General features: G+C 40.0%; 1 protein-coding gene across 2 annotated transcripts in view; it reads right to left on the reverse strand.

The window, feature by feature from the left end:
- PIGU (phosphatidylinositol glycan anchor biosynthesis class U) overlaps positions 1-21,602 on the reverse strand; it is a 96,405-nt gene that overhangs the window by 43,807 nt on the left and 30,996 nt on the right. For both annotated transcript variants that reach the window (XM_028524733.2, XM_036009733.1), the window contains one exon: positions 1,261-1,358. In XM_028524733.2, coding sequence (XP_028380534.1) covers positions 1,261-1,358 — 98 coding nt within the window. The remainder of the gene's footprint in view (positions 1-1,260; positions 1,359-21,602) is intronic.

Genomic DNA, 21,602 nt, shown 5'->3' on the forward strand with positions numbered 1-21,602 from the left:
ACTGGAAGAACATACCTTAAAGAAATAACTTAAAGAAAAACAAAATCTCTATACTATTTATATTAGTGACAACTAGGGCACATTGCAAAATGCTCAAACAGGAGAAAGACCAAACTCACCATGTATCATCATGTACATCAACACTTAAAATGACAACCATATGGTTGATTTATACTTAAGAACAACGGCTCTGAAATTAGACATTTCTTAATTTGAATCTTGACACTGCCGCTTCTATGCTTTCAAGAAATGTTTCTCTTCTAATAATGGACTTAGACCAACCAGGATGCACAAGCAGTTCCTTACTCTTGAGGAGATGTGCGTATTCTTTTTTTTTTTTTTAAAGATTTTATTTACTTATTTTTAGAGAGGGAAGGGAGGGAGATAGAGAGAGAGAAAAACATCAATGTGCGGTTGCTGGGGGTTATGGCCTGCAACCCAGGCATGTACCCTGGCTGGGAATCGAACCTGGGACACTTTGGTTCCCAGCCCGTGCTCAATCCACTGAGCTACGCCAGCCAGGGAGATGTGTGTATTCTTGTTTGAGTAGAAAAGAGAGATGATTAGAGAGCAGTCTCTTGCATCAGGCAGCCCGAGTTCACATCTTAGCATGGTCACTTGCTGGCCATATGGCCAAGTGACTAAACCGCTCAACATTCCAGTTGCAACTCATGTGCCTAATATGCTAATATTAGACCAATACATATCTAATAATATTGCCTACCCCAAAATGTTCTTAGGAGGTTGAAATGAGATGATGCCTGTGGAGTGCTTAGTGTACTGCCTGACATGTAGTAAGCTCTCAGTAAATGTTAGCAATTTGTATTCTTCGATTAATATGTACTGATCACCCACCATGGTCCAAGCATTATATCACATGTATTCACTACATTTAATCCCTACAAGAACCTTACAGGGTGAGTGCTGATATATATAAGGGTTAAATAAATGAACTCAGAGAGGGATCTATGTGTACAGGGAATGAAAAGGGGAATGGTTGGTAGATCTCAACGACAGTATATAAAATGAAATGCACTTATACATCTGTAATGATATCCATAATTAGAGCTTAGTAATCACCAGGTCCACTTTGTTTAAAGTTAGTCAAGTTTCTTTGTATTTTTAAATAGAAGCAAGTAACTGAATTGGGGACCCAGTCCCATCATTTTCATTGAGCCATGCCCCTCTTTCTCCCAAGGAGAGACCAGGCCGTGTATTAAGTGTCACTTGAGTGCTGGCTTCTGACCAGCAAGTGCTTACCTGGAGGAGATAAAGGAGTCCTGGGACAAACAAGGTGAGTGGGTACAGAGACTGGTATGTTGCTAAGGCAAGAAAAATAGCACTGAGGAAGGTACTACCTGTAAAGAGAAAGAAATGTGTGGTACAATCCAGTCTTATCAACCAGGAATAGAACCAAAGGGTCCCCCAAACAAGATTAACTTTCTATAACTTTTCAAATAATCACCTGCCAAATATCTCCTGATATACACAGTGCTATGGAAACTCACAGAGAGACTCTTGGCTTGAATTCCAATGGAAGGAAGACAAGGAAGTCAAAACCATTTACCTTTAGTAACCTGAGATATCATAGGAGTATTTTTTGTAACATTTTCAGACCCAAGAAGACTTTACAAAACTTCAGCACAAAGGTGAGTAAAGGGATCAAGTCTATTAACATCCAGGTCCTATTTAGGTTACCAATTGATTAAGCCTACAGCCCATCACTATTTTTAATTTCAAGAGTACATTTATTAAAGCTGGGGACAGTGAAACAAAGGAAGGGCTTAGGATAGAGAAGCAACAGGGGAGAGCCTGGGTGGTGTTGCTTTGGCTCCCTAGAAATGTCACAGGAAAGAAGTGAGTCATGTGGGGTTGCACGGACTCATGGAGGAGTAGAAGTCTTGGTGACAGGAAGTGGCCCAAGGTGGGATTAGAGTTTAGGAGAAAGACAGCAAAAGTACATGCCTAAGAAAAGGAGGGGTGCAGGTGTGTTCCAAGGAGAGCACATCCCCATCACTATTTCTTTTTTATTTTATTGTTTTGCATTTAGAGGGGGAGGGGAGGAAAAGAGAGGGAGAGAAACATCAATGTGCAACAGAAATATCAATTGGTTGCCTCTCGCATGCCCCCAACTGGGAACCTGGCTCACAACCCAGGCACATGCCCTGGCTGGGAATCGAACTGGCAACCTTTTAGTCTACAGGTCGGTGCTCAGTCCACTGAGCCACACCAGCCAGGGCCCCAACACTATTTTTATAACACCCTTCCTTGTATGCTATCTTCAGGACATGTGTTTATTATTTTTTCAAATTTCGTTAATTTTATTAATAATGTTCTCATTCCTTACATAAAATGGGCCACTATGGAATCATTAAACATGATGTTATAAAAAATTTGCAATGACATGGATATACTATTATTTCTTTAAAAATATGCATAAATAATTTTATTAACCAATGTCACCCCAATAAATTCAATAAAAATTGAATTTTTATTGAAATTAAATTCAATAACAAATAAAAAATTTAAAAATATATGTATAAACACATGAAATGCCTAGGCCACAAAGTTCACAGCGGTTGTCTCTGTGTTGTAGAATTATGGATGATTTTTCATACTTCTGCTTCTCTGTATTTTCTAAACTTTCTATAATGAACATGCTTTGTTTTTGTCATAAGAAAAAAACTGATTTCTTTTTTTAAAAACAAAAACAAAAACAAATAGCTATTCCCTTTCAGATGGTTTAAGACAACAGAGTACACTACAGCCAAGGCTACAGAAGTCTAGTTTATAACAGAAGTTTCAAAGTAGCCTAGAAATCAGTAGAGTGTAACTGATGGTCCAAGGCTAGTATCCTATAATGACAATGTTTCATAAAATGACAGTATCCACAGTCACTCTTATTAGTGTGGGGTCAACTGTTCACTGAAAATAACAGACATCCTCTCAATGGTGCTTCCTAAAAGGAGAAACTAGGTACCCCACTCAGTCTGAGCAGTTCCACCCTCTCCCAACCCAGCTCCAGAGACAGACAGGAGGATTTTTTTGCTCACCAGAAGAGCTATATCTTCTTGAAACATCTAAGAGCCATCTTGAAAGAGTGAGGGTTATAAATGTGACTACTTCATGGGAAAAGGGGTGGAAAGAAAAGAACTTTGAGTGTAACATCCCTTAAACCAAGGAAACTCACCAGCTAGGAACAATTCCTGGCTGAAATGAAATGGAAGGGAGGCAGAGAAAGGAGGAAGTTGGAAGCAGAAGACAAAGGACAGAATTCTATGGGGTGGGCTGTCTTGCCATGTTAATTAGTGCCAGGCATAATATCCTGTATCCAGGGTACTTGTAAATATAACTGAGCCAGGACAGAATCATGCCCAGCAAAGCTGTGCTACCAGCAGAAGCCCCCAGAGACCTGTTCAGCCACAGACACCTAGAACTAGATCCAGGTCAAGTCTGAGATAGGAAGATGGCAGTGGTGGCACTCTAGAGCCCAACAACTAGGACAGGTTCAGGACCCCTTGAATTGGCCAACAATCTGAACGTGATTTTTGTAGAAAACTGGCTAAGAGCAGGAAAAAAAAACTGGAAAAAACTTTAATTAAACATGTTTTCTACAGAGATTGGGAGAGAAGAGGTCCATGTGTCTGTTACCACCGGAGGGAGGCTAATGTTCCAAATGCATCCATTCTCAGGAACATGGTGAAAACAAACTCATGACTTTCACCTCTCTCACCCCAAGATGACACCAGAGTGAAATAAACACAGCCACCTCCTGTCCTAATTGCCTGCAATCAGTAATTACTGGTCTGGAGCAGCTATTTGTAAGGCCCAAGAGAAAAGAAAGGGCTCATGGCCTAAAAGAGAATGGACTGGTGAGTTTTAGAATATATGCTCCAAGATACAGGAAGAAGCAGCCTGCCTTCCTTGGAAGAAATCATTAGGAAGAAAAATCTGTTCCTTCTGCTATTCTCTCTGCCAGTAAGTGACATCAACATCTGCCAGACACCCCAGCTATTCCCCACCCCTCCAGGCCCACACTCCTTCCACCAGCTGCCATGCCCTGTGGATCCACCTCTGGAACACCCACCACGGCAGCTCTTGCTCTCATCATCTCTTAGTAGTTGTCAGCAGCCTCTTCTCCTCCTCAACGGTCTTCTAACCTCCTCGCATCTAGCTCATCCTCCATAGAAGCACAGAAGGATTCTTTTTTTTTTTAAAGATTTTATTTATTTATTTATTTTTTAGAGAGGGAAGGGAGGGAGATAGAGAGAGAAACATCAATGTGCGGTTGCTGGGGGCTGTGGCCCGACTGGAAATCGAACCTGGGACACTTTGGTTCCCAGCCCGTGCTCAATCCACTGAGCTACGCCAGCCAGGGAAGCACAGAAGGATTCTTTTAAAATGCAGTTTAAATTGTGACAAGCCCTCTAAAAAGACTTCTGATCATTCCATTTCATCTATTGGATTAAGTCCAAACACTAACAACAAACAAGACCAAAACCCTTCACTCTCTGAGTTTATTTCTCCAGTTCTACCTCTCACCACTCTCCTACACATACCCCATCCTCCAGCTACACTGGGCCACATCTCAATTTCTAAAAAATCATGCCCTTTCTTTGTGTCTGTTCTCAAGCTATGCCTTCTACTTAAGGTGTCCTTCCTGCCCTCATCTGGTAGAGACCTGTCCTTCAGAGGCCAGTTGAAATGTCATGTCCTCCATGAGGCCTAAGCAGAGATGATAATTATGGTGATTATAGCTAACATTTATTGACCACTTACTAGGTGCCAGGCACCTATCCTCTATATCCAGAACAGTGTCTGGCTCTAACCAAAAAAAATAAATAAATAACAACAGTAGCCCTGAATAAACATGACAACAACATTATGAAAGCTCTATTTTTCTACCCATTTTTATTCTACCCATTTTACAGGTAAAGAAACCAAGGTATAGAAACAGAAAGGTTAAGTAACGTATCACTTTAAGCAATGGAATTACTCAGCTAATTCCAGTACCTGTTCTCTTAGTTCATTCATGATTCTCATTCAATACTGATACTATCTTATAATAATTTGCTAATGTTTACCTCTTCCCCTGTTTGTCTGTGAGTTTCACAAGGGCAAAAAACCTCTTTTAACTCTGAATCTCCAGCACCTAGCATAGTGCCTGGCCCGTGTGTTGAATGAATGAATGAATGAATATGATCTAATGATACAAATGATATCCTTTTTAAAAATGCAAGCATATTAAAGAAAACCAATGTTCTTTTTTAAAAATGAGATAAAATTGACACACGACATTATATTAGTTCCAGATATACAACATGTTTAATATTTGTATTTGCTAAGTGATCACTACAATAGGTCTAGCTGACACCAATGTTCCTGAAGAAGGAAAACTCATGGGGAATGAAACATGGGCAAAACACAAAATAAATCTGACTCTTGATAAAACAGACTGCAGAATGGCAGTTGAGAACTTGCTTTGGCCAGGGACTGGGCACAAAGAATGCTCTCGGTAGTGTAGATTACTGGATGTCTGAGACCTGCGATCCAGAGATAGAAATGTGGCACTGCAACAGTCAGGAGCCTGGTGTGTAGGATGCTGGGCAGATGTGGATGGGGCACATGAACAGTCTGAGCAAAAGTGAGCCCTGGCTGGTGTAGCTCAGTGGCTCAGTGCTGGCCTGAGAACCAAAAGGTTGCCAGTTCGATTCCCAGTTGGGACACATGCCTGGGTTGCAGGCCAGGTCCCCAGTTGGGGGCCTGCAAGAGGCAACTGATTGATGTTATCTCTCACACACCAATGTTTCTCTCTCTCCATTACCATCTCTCTAAAAGTAAATAAATAAAATCTTTTTTAAAAAGTGAGGGGAAGTATGGAGGCACACGAGAGACTCACAGAGTTGCTATGTTTTGGAAGAAACTAAAAGGAGTGAGAAAAATGGGTTAGGAAGGCAGAAGGGTAATATGTGCCTGAAGTAAAAGATGACTTGAACCATTTTAGACAAACTGTGCAACAAGCAAACATTTCCGAGGTGCTGGCTGTATGCCAAGCCTGTGCTGGGTGCCAGAGACTGGTGACTCAGACAGGCTCTGTCTTCAGGGAGCTCCCAGTAAACAATGACACATACAGGAGGAGAGTATGAAGGAAGCGTATACCTAGCCCATCAGGAAAAGCTGACACCTGAGTTTAGAACAGCAAGTAGGTGAAGCCGGCAATCTGAGAGAACAGCATTTGCACAGGCAGGAGGGCAAGAGAGAGAATGGTGTGCTCAGGATGGAAGGGTGGGGACTGTAATTAGCTCAACATGGCAAAAACAGGGTGAGACCTGGGAGGAGTAATTGGAATGGGGGCAAAAGGGGCCCTTGTGGATGTGATAACATTCTGTTTCTTAATATGAGTACTGGTTATATGTCATTTTGTGAACATTCATTTAAGTGTACACTAATGATTTGTATTTTTCTGTATACTTTTCTGTATATGAGGGGGGATCCAAAAAACCTGAAATTTATTTATAAAAAATTGTGGATTTTCATTTCAAGTTTTGTTTTCTCTCTTGATACAACTTGTTTCCATTACGAACTCTTACTATTTCTCCCCTGCCCAGACACACAAAACCAATTTTCTTGTCAAGGGTCATCTCACATCCTTTTTCTCTGCTCTTGAAAGTACCCACATTCTCTCTCCACCTTTAACAATCTTTGCTAGTTGGTTGTGGGCAGCGTAGTTGTTGTTGCATTGTTTTTTTCAATTTAAAAAATTGTGTATTTTTTCTTACATGTTTAAACTTCAGTCACCTTTAAGGTACTCTGCATTTGATACAATACACCTAGAAAGACTTTTTTCCACTGCTCAAAACAGGTTTTGAACTCATTGATTTTGATGCCTTTTAGTGCTTTCCCCAGTTTTTTGTTTCACTTGTCCACATTAGCAAAATGTTTCCCTTTGAGGATATTTTTTCGTCAGGGAAAGAAAAAATGTTTCTCGGGGAAAGATCGGGTGAATAGAGAGGGTGGGGCATGGGGGTCATGCCAATTTTGGTCAAAAACTGAACACTCAGAAAAAATAAAACAACAACAAAAAACAAAAACAAAATTTTTTTTAAAAACTGAACACTCAACAGGTGTGAGCAGGTACACTTATATATCACCCACCATGAAATTGGCAAATGCATTGAAAAGAGTTTTAAAAAAAAAATTCACTGAAGCCAAAGACAGACTCTCACAACCCCACCAGCTGGTACATTGACACAGAAGGGTTGCTAGAACACTCACTGAGCAGGGGTAACCTGTACTACAAGGGGCCCACCCTCCAGAAATAATTCTGGGTTTTGGGGGGGCCCCTCCTTGTATACACTATATTTCAATAAAAAGTTAATATCTAAAAAATCTCATTTCCTCACATCTGTCAGAATGGCTATCACCAATAAACCAACAAGTGTTGACAAGGACGTGGAGGAAAGGGAGCCCTCACACACTGTTGGTGGGAATGCAGACTGGTGCAGCCACTATGGAAAGCAGTACGGAACTTCCTCAGAAAACTAAAAATGGAACTGCCTTACAATCCACTTTGGGGAATATATCTGAAGAAACCCAAACACTAATTTAAAAGAATATATGCACCCTTATGTTCATTGCAGCATTATCTACAATAGTCAAGATTTGGAAGCAGTCCATGTGTCTATCAGTAAGTGAGTGGATAAAAAGCTATGGAACATTTACATGATGGAATACTACTCGGCCATAAAAAAGAAGGAAGTTTTGCCTTAGCCGGTATGGCTCAGTGGATTGAGTATCAGCCTGCAAACCAAAGGGTTGCCAGTTCAATTCCCAGTCAGGGCACATGCCTGGGTTGTGGGCCAAGTCCCCAGTTAGGGGTGCAGGAGAGGCAACCACACATTGATGTTTCTCTCCCTCTCTTCCTCCCTCCCTTCCCATCTCTCTAAAAATAAAATAAATAAAATCTTTTAAAAAAAAAGAAGGAAATTTTATCCTTTGTGACAGTATGGATGGACCTGGAAAGCATTATGCTATGGGAAATAAGCCAGTCAGAGAAAGGCAAGTACCATATGACTTCACTCATATGTGGAATCTAATGAACAAAATAAACTAACAAGCAAAACAGAGACGGGCTCATAGATAGAGAGCAGGCTGACAGTTGTGGGGGTGGGATGGCTTGGTGGGGAGTGGGTAGAGGGATTGAGCAAGAAAGAAAGAAGAGAAAGAAATCATGGACATGAATAACAGTGTGGTGACTGGGGCGGGGTGGAGGGTATGGGGGGGTTAAATGGTGACAGACAGAGGCTTGATTTGGGATGGTGAGCACACAATATAGTGTACAGATGATGTGTTATAGAATTGTGCCCTGAAACCTGTATAATTTTATTAATCAGTATCAGAAAAAATAAAAATAAAAAGTTGCAGTTAGCAGGTAGGTAGGGGTCAGATCATGGAGAGCATGGCTTGCACAATCATCTAAAAACATCTACCTATAGGCTAAGACAGCACACCTGAAATAATGCCTGAAATGGCAGCCTCATCTGGGCAAGAGCTAGGGCATCCTACCTATCTACCAGGAGTGACCATGCCAAGGGGACTGTGAGATTTAAAAAAAAAACAAAACCAGAAACAAAAAAATCAAACATAATCAACCATTTAATTGTCAGTACAGCCTAGATACCTAGACACTAAATTTTCTGTACAAGCCCTAGTCTTTGGCCTTATCATAGGAATATTAAACTAAATCAGTCAAATGTATACGTACACTGGCTAGAATATCAAGGAATTTCATTATCCACCTAATCTAGCTTTGAATATGTTTCCCAACTCCCTGTTTGTGCCAGGGTAGGGGCCAAAACAAGCCTCAACAAGACCTGGGGTAATGCTCTGCTTCCAGAGACTGCACCTTGGAGTGATCTGGGCCAAGGTGGGTGGCACAGCTGCACAAGAAAGCAGGAATGTAGGCGAGGTGGAGCTCTGGGGGCTGGCTCAGTATACAGACTTCAAGTGGAGTGAGCAGAGACTGGGTCATAGACAGTGACCTATACCAGGATGGGCAGTGGGACAGACTGGAATGTGGTCAAAAGGGCTAAGGTCCCATAGGACATTCAGAAGAGGAAGTTGCACCAGGGCCTGAACACAAGCAAGGTTGCTGGAAAGGAGGAGGTGACGATGGGGCTTGACCCAACGTACGCCATTCCTTGCCAAGTGTGCTCTTTTAACAGGGCAGGCTCTCTCAGAGCAGCCCATTCATATCAGTGATGATAATTTATCCAGCACACACTCTGTTCCAGCCGGGACTGTAAACACTTTACATTTAGTCCTTCCAATAACTCCATGAAGTGGGTACTATTACCATCCCCACTTTATAGAAAAGGAAACTGAAGAACAGAGGGGTTATATGCTCAGGGTCACAACACTAGTGAATAATACGAATAGGGTTTGAACACAGACAGCCTCATTTCAGACCCCATATTCTTTTTTTTTAAGATTTTATTTATTTATTTTTAGAGAGGGAAGGGAGGGAGAAGGAGAGAGAGAGAGAGAAACGTCAATGTGCGGTTGCTGGGGGCCATGGCCTGCAACACAGGCATGTACCCTGACTGGAAATCGAACCTGTAACACTTTGGTTCACAGCCCGTGCTCAATCCACTGAGCTATGCCAGCCAGGGTGTAGACCCCATATTCTTAAACTGCATCATTATGCTACCTTCTTTTTTTTTTTTAAGATTTTATTTATTTATTTTTAGAGAGAGGGGAAGGGGGAAAAAGAGAAGGACAGAAGCATGGATTGGTTGCCTCCTGTGCATATTCCAACCAGAGACAAAATGCGCAACCCAGGTATGTGCCCTGACCAAGAATAGAACCGGTGACCTTTCGCTCTGCGGAATGATGTCCAACCAAATGACCCACACTGGCCAGTGTACCAGCCTTTTTTATCTCAATCTTGCTGTACCATAAAAATCCCAATAAGCAAAGCAACTATTTGTTGAGCAGGTTCTGCAAAGGAAGCATGTTCAGCATTTTATAGTTCTCACTTACTCCTCCACTAATTCAGGAGGCAGATAATATCTCTGTGATCAACCCGAAGTTCTTAAGGCTGTGTGATTTGCCTGAGGCAAAAGAGCTGGTAACTAGAAAGAGCAGGTTTGAAGCTGGGTTAAAGTGACAAAACTCTACCCCAGCCTGCTTCATCCTTGGGTCTTTGGCTCCTCTATGACTCTCTTCATGGGAAGGGCCTTACCCCAGAGCAGTGATTTTCAACCAGAGTGCTACAAGAATTTTTAAAACAAGCAATACCTACTTGGTAAAGGGCACTGACCTCTTTTTCCTTAGACTATCAAATAAAAATATGACAATAGCCAATACAACTATAGCTATCAGGTGTGAATGTCCTATCTTGAACCATATACCTATAAGTCACATAACAGAGTTGCACCTTATAAGTCACGTTGCATAATTAGGTTGCATCTGATTGGTTAATTCTTGATACCAGAAATCCTCATATACAAATATAGGCACCTGATTTTTTAAAAAGTCACTTTGGAAGACCTGACCAGTGTAGCTCAGCTGGTTTGGCGTCTTCCCACAAAGCGAAAGGTCACCAGTTTGATTCCTGATCAAGGCACATGCCCGGGTCGTGGGTTCTGTCCTGGGTCGGGGTGCACAGGAGAGGCAACAGATCGGTGTTTCTCACTTTGATGTTTCTCTTCCTCTCTTTCTCCCTCCCTTCCCCTCTCTCTCCCTAAAAATAAACAAATAAAATATTTTTTAAAAAGTCACTTTGGAAAAAAAGAGTAGGTAATTACTATTAATATTTTAAAATCAATTAAAATTATACCTATTTTTGACAAAAATATGTATTTTTAGGTGTGCCACAGAATTTTAGTAATTAGCTTATGTGTGCCAGGAGATGAAAAAGGTTGAAAATCTCTGCCCTAGAGGAACCAGAGAAGGAAATGATGGATGGGATCATCAGGCCTCAGGATCAGCACTCTGCCATTATTCTTCCAGGGCTGGGCTCCACGGAGAAAACCTCTCGTTTTAACCTCTTCCCAGTGCTCCCCAGGAGGCTCAGGGATACTATCAATTCTGAGGGATCTTTGTAAAAGGAGGATATTTTTTAACGGGCCCTGGCCCGTTAGCTCAGTTGATTGGAGCATCTTCAATACACCAAGGTTTGGGGTTGATCCCTGGTAGGTGAGCATACAAGAGACAACCAGTGTATGAAGAAATAACTGGAACAACAAATTGATGTCTCTCTTTCCTCCTCTCTCTCACTCTCTCTCTCCCCATCTTCCCCTCTCTCCTCTGTCTGAGATCAGTAAATAAGAAAAACAAATAAATAAAAAGGAGGATATCATTTCATTTTTAAAGATTTTATTTATTGATTTTTAGAGATAGTGTAAGAGGCAGAGAAAGAGAGGGAGAGAAACATTGATGTGAGGAAGAAACATCAATCAGTTGCCTCTCATACTTGCCCTGATCGGGGACTGAACCTGCAGCCTGGGCACGTGCCCCAACCAGGAATCAAACCAGTGACCTTTCACTTTGCAGAATGATGTCCAAACAACTGATCCCTACTCATCAGGGCAAGGAAGATATTATTAAAAGTAACAACCAGCACCACCATTTACTGAGCACTGAGCACAGGCCCCCACACCATGCTAAGTATTTTATGTGCATCTACATTCTCATTCATTCTTTAGTTCAATCCCCATGTTATAGATAAGGAAATGAAGGCCAAAAGAGTTAAGTGACTGGCTCAAAGTGATGCAGCCAGGAAATGGTGGAGATGGGATTGCCTACCTGATCTGTCTGACATCAGAGCAGCCTGAGCTCTTAATCACACTGGACTGCCTCTGATACTACTGATTCTTCTTTTTCCTTGGGAAGCAAGTGCTGTCACAGAGGCCTCTTTTAGTGCAACAAGAAAGGCTGGAAGGGTCCTTAGTGGCAAACCTCAAATTTCTAGTCTGGAACACTTCACTGTTGACAAATACCAACAGTGAACAGAAGGAGTTCACCTAGTAACATCTGTCTGTTTTCCTTTTTAAAGCCCAATGAAGACTTCACAGGGATGGAGTATTTTCATTAGGTCACTGAGAGGCAGAGTAACCTAGACCAAAGCCCCAACCTTTGAGATGAAACCCAAGCCGCTCTACTAAACTAACATCAACCCTGCCCACAGACCTGTGTTTCCTGGCCAACACCCCAACAAAGACATCACAATATAATGTCCTGGGCCTTGTCCCAGCCTGTGCCTTTCAGTGTGTCCCAGTCAACCCTGGGCTGCCACAAAAGAAGACAAAGGACAGCAGGTAGAAGGAGTCAAGAAGACAACAAACGAGGCCACTCTGTTCGGGAGGCACCTGCTCCATGGCAATATGGGGAGAGAGATGCAAAGTGTACTACCACTGTCCCTGTCTTTTTATCAGTCAAATTCATGTATTTTTACTTATGTGCTCATTGAAGAAACTCTGGGAAAAAACAGATATGAAAAAGAAAAACCACATATGAAGTAACTTTGCAGAAACAAGTTATCTTTTGAAATCTATATTCTATCTATTTTTGTTATACTTTAACATAGTTGAGATAATATTTTATTAAAAGACACAATTTTGTATTCTGCTTTAAAAATAAATGCATTCTCACATAATTTGCAATTTTTTTTTAAACATCATGTGCATGGACACACTATATATTTTTTAAATTATTTATTTGTTTTAGAGAAAGAGGGAGGGAGGGAGAAAGAAGGAGAGAAACATCAGTGTGTGGTTGCCTCTCACATGCCCCTAGCCGGGGACCTGGCCTGCAACCCAGGCATGTGCCCTGACTGGGAATTGAACCAGTGATCCTTTGGTTCGCAGGCCGGTGCTCAAACCACTGAGCCACACCAGCCAGAGCTGTATTTTTCTTAACTATATGAACAAACCATGTTTTACTTATCCATTCCTCTATTTTGAAGAGTTTTCCAATTTTTCCAGTTATCATAAATAATCCTGCATTTAATGACTTCACATCATAAAAATTTGTTTGTATTTCTGCATTCCTTTAGAACAGAATCTTCAAAAGTGTAATTAATAAATGAAAAGTACAAACATTTGAAGACTATTGCAAAATTGCTTCCCAAGAGGACTAAACAAATTCACGACACCTTGCCTTGTGGGAGAATGCCTATTTGATAGCACCTTTGCCAGCTCTGAAAATTACCTTCTAAAATCTTTGTCAACTTGAAAGGGGAGAAAAAGCCACAAAGGCTTTTCAAAGAATAACAAAGAATAAGTTCTTTGTTATTTCAATTTGCTTTTCTTTATTAATTATCTATGGAGTTGAATATTTTACCATATTTTTCAGTCATTTGTATTCCTTCTTTTGTGAATTCTCCCATTTTCTCCTTTAAATAGTGAGTTATTCCTTTATTAATGTTAAGTATGTGGTACAAATGTGAAATGTAAAAATATGATTTGCAAAGTTCATAAGTTAATTAACCTCCTGTATATATTGTTAGTAGGCAAAGAGTCAGAGTAGTTCAGAGGCCTAACTAAAATAGAATTCTCCAAATATTTTAACAGATTAGAAATGTTATTTGTGGTAGTCTCTACAGCTGCTGACAATGGAAAATAACAAATGTCCAGCAAAAGGGAAGGCCTGGGGCCCCGTGACAAAAATACTTGAGGAACAGAGTGGAGGTAGGGAAGGGTGATAAAAGATTTGTACTTTTCATTTTATATGTCTGAATATCTTTTATCCTTTTATAAAATTGTTTATGTAATTACAGTTGTTCCCACTTTTTCTCCCTTTCCCTGCCTCCACCCAGCGTCCCCCTTTCCCTTAAGTCAATCCCCCTGTCATTGCCCGTGTCCACAGGTTATGCATGAATGTTCTTTGGTTAATCCCTCCACCATCTTTCATCCTGTCTTCCCACTCCGCTCTGGCCACTGTCAGTCTGTTCTATGTATTTATGCTTCTGTTTCTAATTTTGTTTGTTAATTTATTATGTTCATTAGATTCCACATATAAGTGAGATCATGTGGTATTTGTCTTTCACTGACTTAAATATCTTTTATTCTTACCAAGTACTTGAACTACTCCTAACATTTTTAAAAATCAAATGTAGATTGAAAGTAACTGACAAATATGTGACCAATGTCACACATGATTCATATGAAATAAGTGCTTAAAAGTAAAACAAAATTGTGTGTATAAAATTACAAAAATGTCTATAAATTCATTAGACAGTGATATGGAGTGACACAATAAAAATTTTCTTGTATGTTTTGTGGGACCAAAAACAATATGGCTCTGAAAAGATACATATAACATTTATAAAATGGTCCCCCCCCAACAAAACCTTTTCCATTGACTTAAAAGGTCATATACAAGATGGTTTTTAAATGGCACAATTTCCACTTTTGTGAGACTCCTATTAAATGCAACTTCAGAGGGTATGTCTTTAGCTTTTCTATCTTTGTGCTCGCTATTTTAAAGGTGACATTTTCAAAGTCCAGAGCTCAGTCCCTTCTGCCAGGCTACAGCATATAATCCTTATTTTAATGGACACCAGAAACCTGGATAAATCAGACTACCCAAGTCTGGTGCTCTGAAAACAGGGACTGAGGCACTGAGTATTCAAACAGTAAAGAGTCTTCACTATTTCAGAGTTGTTTCTGACAAACAGACCACAATCTTCTGAACAAGACAATTCAGGTTATGCAATATCCAGTCATTTTAAGTAACCTAATGATAAGTTAAAACTAAGTGGCCGACAGAAAGACTATCCACAACCACAACCACTCCCAAGAAATGATGTCTTGTGAAGACCTAAGTCACTCCCATATGCTACCCTAGAAAAGGTAAGTAAAAGCTTCTATATAGAACTTTTGATTCTTTATTTCCTGAGTGTGCAAACTATTTAGCAACAATGCATGAAAACAAGGACTCTAATATATTTCTTATGGGAATATAAATTGGTAAAACTCTTGAAGGCAATTTCAGTAATTCTGCAGAAGGTACATACCCAATGACACAATTTCTAGGACTTTACTATACAAAAATAGCTGAGCTCTGGCTGCGTGGCTCAGTTGGGGGGAGAGTGTCGTCCCATATACCAAAAGGTTGCAGGTTCCACTCTGGCTGGTGTAGCTCAGTGGATTGAGCATGGGCTGAGAAACAAAGCATTGCAGGTTAGATTCCCAGTCAGGGCACATGCCTGGGTTGCAGACCATGGCCCCCAGCAACCACACATTGATGTTTCTCTCTCTTTCTCCCTCCCTTCCCTCTCTAAAAATAAATAAATAAAATCTTAAAAAAAAAAGTTGCAGGTTCCATTCCTGGTCAGGGCACATTCTTGGGTTGCGGGATCAATCCCTAATGGCGGCATGTATGGGAGGCAACAGATCAATGTTTCTCTCTCTCTCTCTCCCACCCCTACCCCCTCCCTATCTCTCTAAAATTCAACATATCCTCAAGTGAGGATTAAAAAAAAATAAAGAAAATAAATGAACATGGATGTGAAAATTACTGTACATTAGAAATTAATGTACAGTAATTACAGTAATGTGTAGTATTATTTAAATAGCTGAAAGCTGGAACATGAGCTAAAAATTTAATTAGTAGAAGATGGTTAAAGAATTTCTATCTACACATTCTTCCAAATAATGGAATAGTGTGTAGCCATTAAAAGTGACAGACTAGGTGTTTATTGACATATGTGGTAGACTGCATCGTTGGCCCTGATTCTCCACCCCTCCCTATGTCCAGGCCTTTTGCCATGTAACTCTGCAGCGCCCTTTCCTGTGGGCAGGATGGATGTCTGCACCCCTGCGCTCAGGGGTGTGTTATGTTTTGATCAATGGAATGTTAGCACATGTGATATAACCAGAAACTTAAAAAGTGCACGCCTGATTGGGCTTGCTCACAATTGTGCCTCTGCCATCACTATGACAAGAACACACCTAAATTAGTCCTTTGGTCCAGGAGGATGACAGACATATGGAGTAGAGTTCAGTCTAGATTAGCCACTGATGCATAATGAGCCCTGATGAAACCAACAAACTGCCTAGCCATGTCCAACCTAGATTAGCTGACCTGAACTGACTTATAGATGTATAAGCTAATGTTTTTGCTGTTTTAAGCCACTGAGTTTGAAGTGGTTTGTTAAATAACATTTCTGTGGTGATAGTTAATAGACACATTATCTAAAAACTCTGAAAGAAAAATGGGGGAGAGATAGAATCTGGAGATGTACACCCCAAAGCTAACAGACTTCTAGTTAAAAATGGTAGATTGATCACATGTATCATCTTTCTTTCCAAAAACCTTGCCAAAATGGCAATAAAGGAATAAAACTAGTCTTAAACGACAAAGAACAGGAGGGGAGATTATAGCAATATGAAATTTCATACAATAGTAGAAACATAAAGCAGATAGGAGAGGGATAAATGACTGAGAAATATGGAAGAAATTATAGCTCACGGGCCTGCAGAGAGGAATACCAGTAAAAAGTAGGCCAACTCACCCCACAGAACTTCTGAGAAATTCAGCACCTTGAAGGTACCAGATACTATGGAAGGTGGAAGTAAGGTACAGAGAAGGAAATCAAGCTAAAAGTTTGTATGCAGACCAGGCAGAACCCCAGATCTCATCTCAACTATGCACAGCCAGGTAACCACCCCTACATATTCCATCCTTCTAACTCTCTACTCCATCCCCAGAGACTCCAGTACTGGAGAATATTAATTAAAGAGGCACAGGTCTAAGGTATACTTAGCACAGTAATGTGCTAAGGGAAAGTGTGGGCTGAAGAGTAATGAGATCACACAAAGTCTATACATTGCAATCAGTCATCTCCTTTGTTGTGCTCACAACCTCAGCAGTTGGTCACACGAACCCCCCACCCTATGATAACTCCAATTCTGTTACCCTCAGGCAGGAAACGGGAGAGCTCCTCTCTGGAAACACTAAATAGTTTCAGAGAGAAAAAACCTATAAATGATGACATTTAGGGATACCTCCAACAAAAAAGGCCAGCCCAATGTCCTATCTCCCTACAGTGAGAATGGTCCGTTAACAAGTCCTGTCCATGCAGAGCCTCGAATTAACATGTTAGTTCCTCATTCTTAAACATAAACAGACAACCAAGGACCACCATAAATAAGAGAAAACCTTCTCACATGAAAAACAGAGCCCAAAATAAACAGGAAAACAAAGTGGGGGGGGGGACCAGGAAGACAAAAAGACTATGTTTAGAACTGTGGGGCAGGGGGGTACTCAGAGAGATAAGGAAGAATATTGTGGTGATAAAAATAATAACAGGCTGCTTCAAAAAGCAAATGAAACAATTGGAGAGCAATAAAAAACTTTAAAATATAATAGAAGACCAACAAAATCAATAGAAGAGTTGGAAGATAAAAAACAGACATAACCCAGAAAAACATGGAGGAAGTAAAAAAGATGGAACTATCAATAGGAAATAAAATATCTAAATTAAATATATCAAAAAAGTCCAATAACTAACACACATTCCTAACAAGGAGACAAGAGAAAACAGAAAGAATTTAAAAAACAGTATAGAAAAACCTTCTAAAACTAAAGGACACTAGTCTCTATATTGATAGGACCTACCAAGAGCCCAGTATAATAAATGAAGGCCTATGTCAAGACACAGCATCATGAAATTTCAAAACACTAAAGATAAAACAAAGCCCCTAAGTCTTTCAGAAAAAAAAATGGGTCGCTACATATAATGGCATCAAACTGATCAATAACAACCAGGAGGCTAGGAGACAGTAAAAAAATGCCTTCTAAATTCTAAAGGAAAACTTTCCAATCTAAAATGCTATAGTCTGCCTCAACTATTATTTTGGTGCTGACTTAGAACAAAGACATTTTTCAGACATAAAATAACTCAAAACATATATTTAATACACCTTTTCTTTTTTTTAATTATTTTACTGTTGTTCAATTACAGTTGTCTGCATTACTGCAGACATACTGCAAGGTATGTTTATTCCCCAAACATACCTTTTCTTAGAGAACTGCTAGAGGAAATATCTCAGCAAAACAAAGGGGGGGGGGGGGAATCAATAAAGAAGAGAAGAAATCCAGGAAAAGGGGGATACAATAGAAGAGAATGACAAAGGTAAGTTCCACTATGGCGGCTTTGCACCAGGCCCAGATAATGACCAGGACAGAATGGGGCAGAATGGAAGGTGCATGAAAAAGGTCTCATGGACAAACCTAAAGGGGGTAGGATCAAGGGTAGGAGGTGAGGATGGGTGGGGCAGGGGGGAGTAGTGGGGAGGAAATGGAGACAACTGTACTTGAACAACAATAAAAAAAAATGGGGAGGCTTCTGGCCAAGATGGAGGCATAGGTAGACACATTGTGCCTCCTTATACAACCAAAAGAAGGACAATAACAAATTTAAAAACAAAAAACAAACAGAACTGCTAGAAAATCGAACTGTATGGAAGTCCAACAACCAAGGAGTTAAAGAAGAAACATTCATTCAAACCGGTAGGAGGGGAGGAATTAGGCAGCCGGGCGGACAGGACTTGCAGAAAGGCTGAGGTGTCGGCTGATGGACAGGGTGGTCCCATATTCGCATGCAGATAAACTGAAAGGAACAACTGAGGAGTGAGACAGACTGTGCAACCCAGGGTTCCAGTATGGTGAAATAAAGCCTCAAGCCTCTGACTGAAAAAATCTGTGAGGGTTGAGGTGGTGGGAGAAACTCCCAGACTCACAGAAGAGCTTGCTAGAGAGAACCACAGGGTCCTAGAATGTGCACAAACTCAACCCACAATGGTCCTGGAATCTGCACCAGAAGGGCCCAATTTGCTTGTGGGTAGTAGGGGAAGTGACTGAAAACTGGCAGAGAGGAGAGCAAATGACACTGTTCTCTCTCCGATCCCTCCCCCACACAGTCACAACCTGGTGAGGTGGTTTACCCTGCTCCAGTGAACACCTAAGGCTCCGCCCCTTACTATGTAACAGGCATGCCAAGACAAAAAAAAAAAGGCCCAGTGAAAGAACAGATCAAAGCTCCAGAAAAAATACAACTAAATGACAAAGAGATAGCCAACCTATCAGATGCACAGTTCAAAACACTGGTAATCAGGATGCTCACGTATTTGGTTGAATATGGTTGCAAATTAGAGGAAAAAATGAAGGCTACATTAAGCAAAATAAAAGAAAATGTACAGGGAACCAAGAGTGACAGGAAGGAAACCAGGACTCAAATCAACGGTTTGGAGAAGAAGGAAGAAATAAACATTCAACCAGAAAAGAATGAAGAAACCAGAACTCAAAAAAATGAGGAGAAGCTTAGGAACCTCTGGGATAACTTTAAATGTTCCAACATCCAAACCACAGGGGTGCTAGAAGAAGAAAAGTAAAAAACTGAAAACTTATTTGAAAACATTATGAAGGAGAACTTCTCCAATCTGGCAAAGGAAATAGACTTTCAGGAAGTCCAGGAAGCTCAGAGAGTCCCAAACAAGTTGGACCCAGGGAAGCACACACCAAGACACATCATAATTACATTACCCAAGATTAAGGATAAGGAAAGAATCTTAAAAGCAGCAAGGGAAAAGGAGATAGTTTCCTACAAAGGAGTTCCCATTAGACTATCAACTGATTTCTCAAAAGAAATCTTGCAGGCAAGAAGGGGCTGGAAAGAAGTATTCCAAGTCATGAAAGGCAAGAACCTACATCTAAGATTACTTTATCCAGCAAAGCTTTCATTTAGAATGGAAGGGCAGATAAAGTGCTTCCCAGATAAGGTAAAGTTAAAGGAGTTCATCATCACCCAGCCCTTATTATATGAAATGTTAAAGGGACTTATCTAAGCAAAAGAAGATAAAAATATGAACAGTACAATGACAACAAACTCACAGCTATTAACCACCAAACTTTAAAAAAACAAACTAAGCAAACAAGTAGAACAGGAACAGAATCACAGATATGAAGATCACATGGAGGGTTATCCATGGGGGAAATGGGACAGGGAGAAATGGGGAAAGGGTACAGAGAATAAGTAGCATAAATGGTAGGTAGAAAACAGACAAGAGGAGGTAAAGAATAGTATAGGAAATGTAGACACCGAAGAACTTATATGTACAACCCATGGACTTGAACTAAAGTGGGGGAATGTGAGTGGGAGGGGATGTGCATGATGGAGAAGAATAAAGGGGGGAAATGGGACAACTGTAATAGCATAATCAATAAAATACATTTTAAAAAAGAATTTTCTCCAGAAAAATAATAGAATGAATGGATTATTTGATGTTTTTAGATATTTTTAAAAAATAAGGCCCTGGTTAGAGTGTCATCCTGATACGCCAAGGTTGCAGGTTCAATTCTTCGTCAGGACACATACAAGTCAACGAATATGTGCATAGACAAGCAGAACAATGAATCATTGTCTCTCTCTCTTTCTTTTTCCCTCTTCCTCTCTCCCTCAAATCAATAAATAAAAAAATACAATATAGTTAGGCACTTGACAGATCTAGCAAAGCAACTGGGGGAAAAACAGTGATTGGTACAAAAAGACTAAGCAAAAATAACAAGCAAGCAAAAAGGAAAAAGAGAAACAACTATTGATCTCAAGGAAACTAATACAAGAGAAAAAAATAATCTTAGTTACTATTTTGCCTAGCAGTAAATAATACTCCAGTGTCATAAATATAGGTACCAACTACTGATTTAATCAAAAGGGTGACAAACTCCTCGAAGAAAATGAGGTAAAGGTAAAGTGGAGATACTGGTATAAAAAAGCTAAATCTTTATTTCCCATGAGAACGGAGTAATGTTGAAAATTTATATTTCATTAAATAGCAATATGAAGTCTTATTTAGAAATACAGAAGTAGCCCTGGCCAGGTAGCTCAGTTAGTTAGAGCATTGTCCTGATATGCTAAGGTTAAAGGTTCAATCCCCAGTCAGGGTACATATAAGAATCAACTAATGAATGCATAAATTAAGTGGAACAACAAACTTCTTTGTTTCTTTCTTTCTTTCTTTCTAAAATTAATAAATAAAAGTTTTAAAACTATGAAAGTAAATACTAGCAAAAATTAGAAATAGATGATTTGAAGAAGTTGAACTACGGGTGAGAAGACAGAGGTAGAAGACTGCTATCTCATTATACGCCATTAAAAATATTTTTAAAAATAATGTTAACAGTAACTTTCTGAATGGTAGAATTTCAAGATGTTTCAACTAATTTTTTTCTCTTAGCTTATCTAAATTTTCTATAATAATCTAGTATTACTTGTGTAATTTCTTCGGTAGTTCTTTTTTTAATTGAATTTAATAGGGTGACATTTGTTAATAAAACCATACAGGTTTCAAGCATACAACACTGTAACACATCATCTGCATATTGCATTGTACACTCACCACACAAAGTCAAGTCTCTTTCTGCCCCATTTATCCCCGCTTTGCACTCTCTCACCACCCCCACCTTCTTTTCTTCCTGGCAATCACCATACTGTTGTCTGTGTCTGTTTTGTTTTTTTTTTTTACTTAATCCCTTCAACCTTTTTTTACTCAGTCCCTCAACTCTGACTGTTTTATGTATCTATGAGTCTGCTTCTA

This window comes from Phyllostomus discolor, chromosome 9 (assembly GCF_004126475.2).
Source record: "Phyllostomus discolor isolate MPI-MPIP mPhyDis1 chromosome 9, mPhyDis1.pri.v3, whole genome shotgun sequence".
NCBI lineage: Eukaryota > Metazoa > Chordata > Mammalia > Chiroptera > Phyllostomidae > Phyllostomus > Phyllostomus discolor.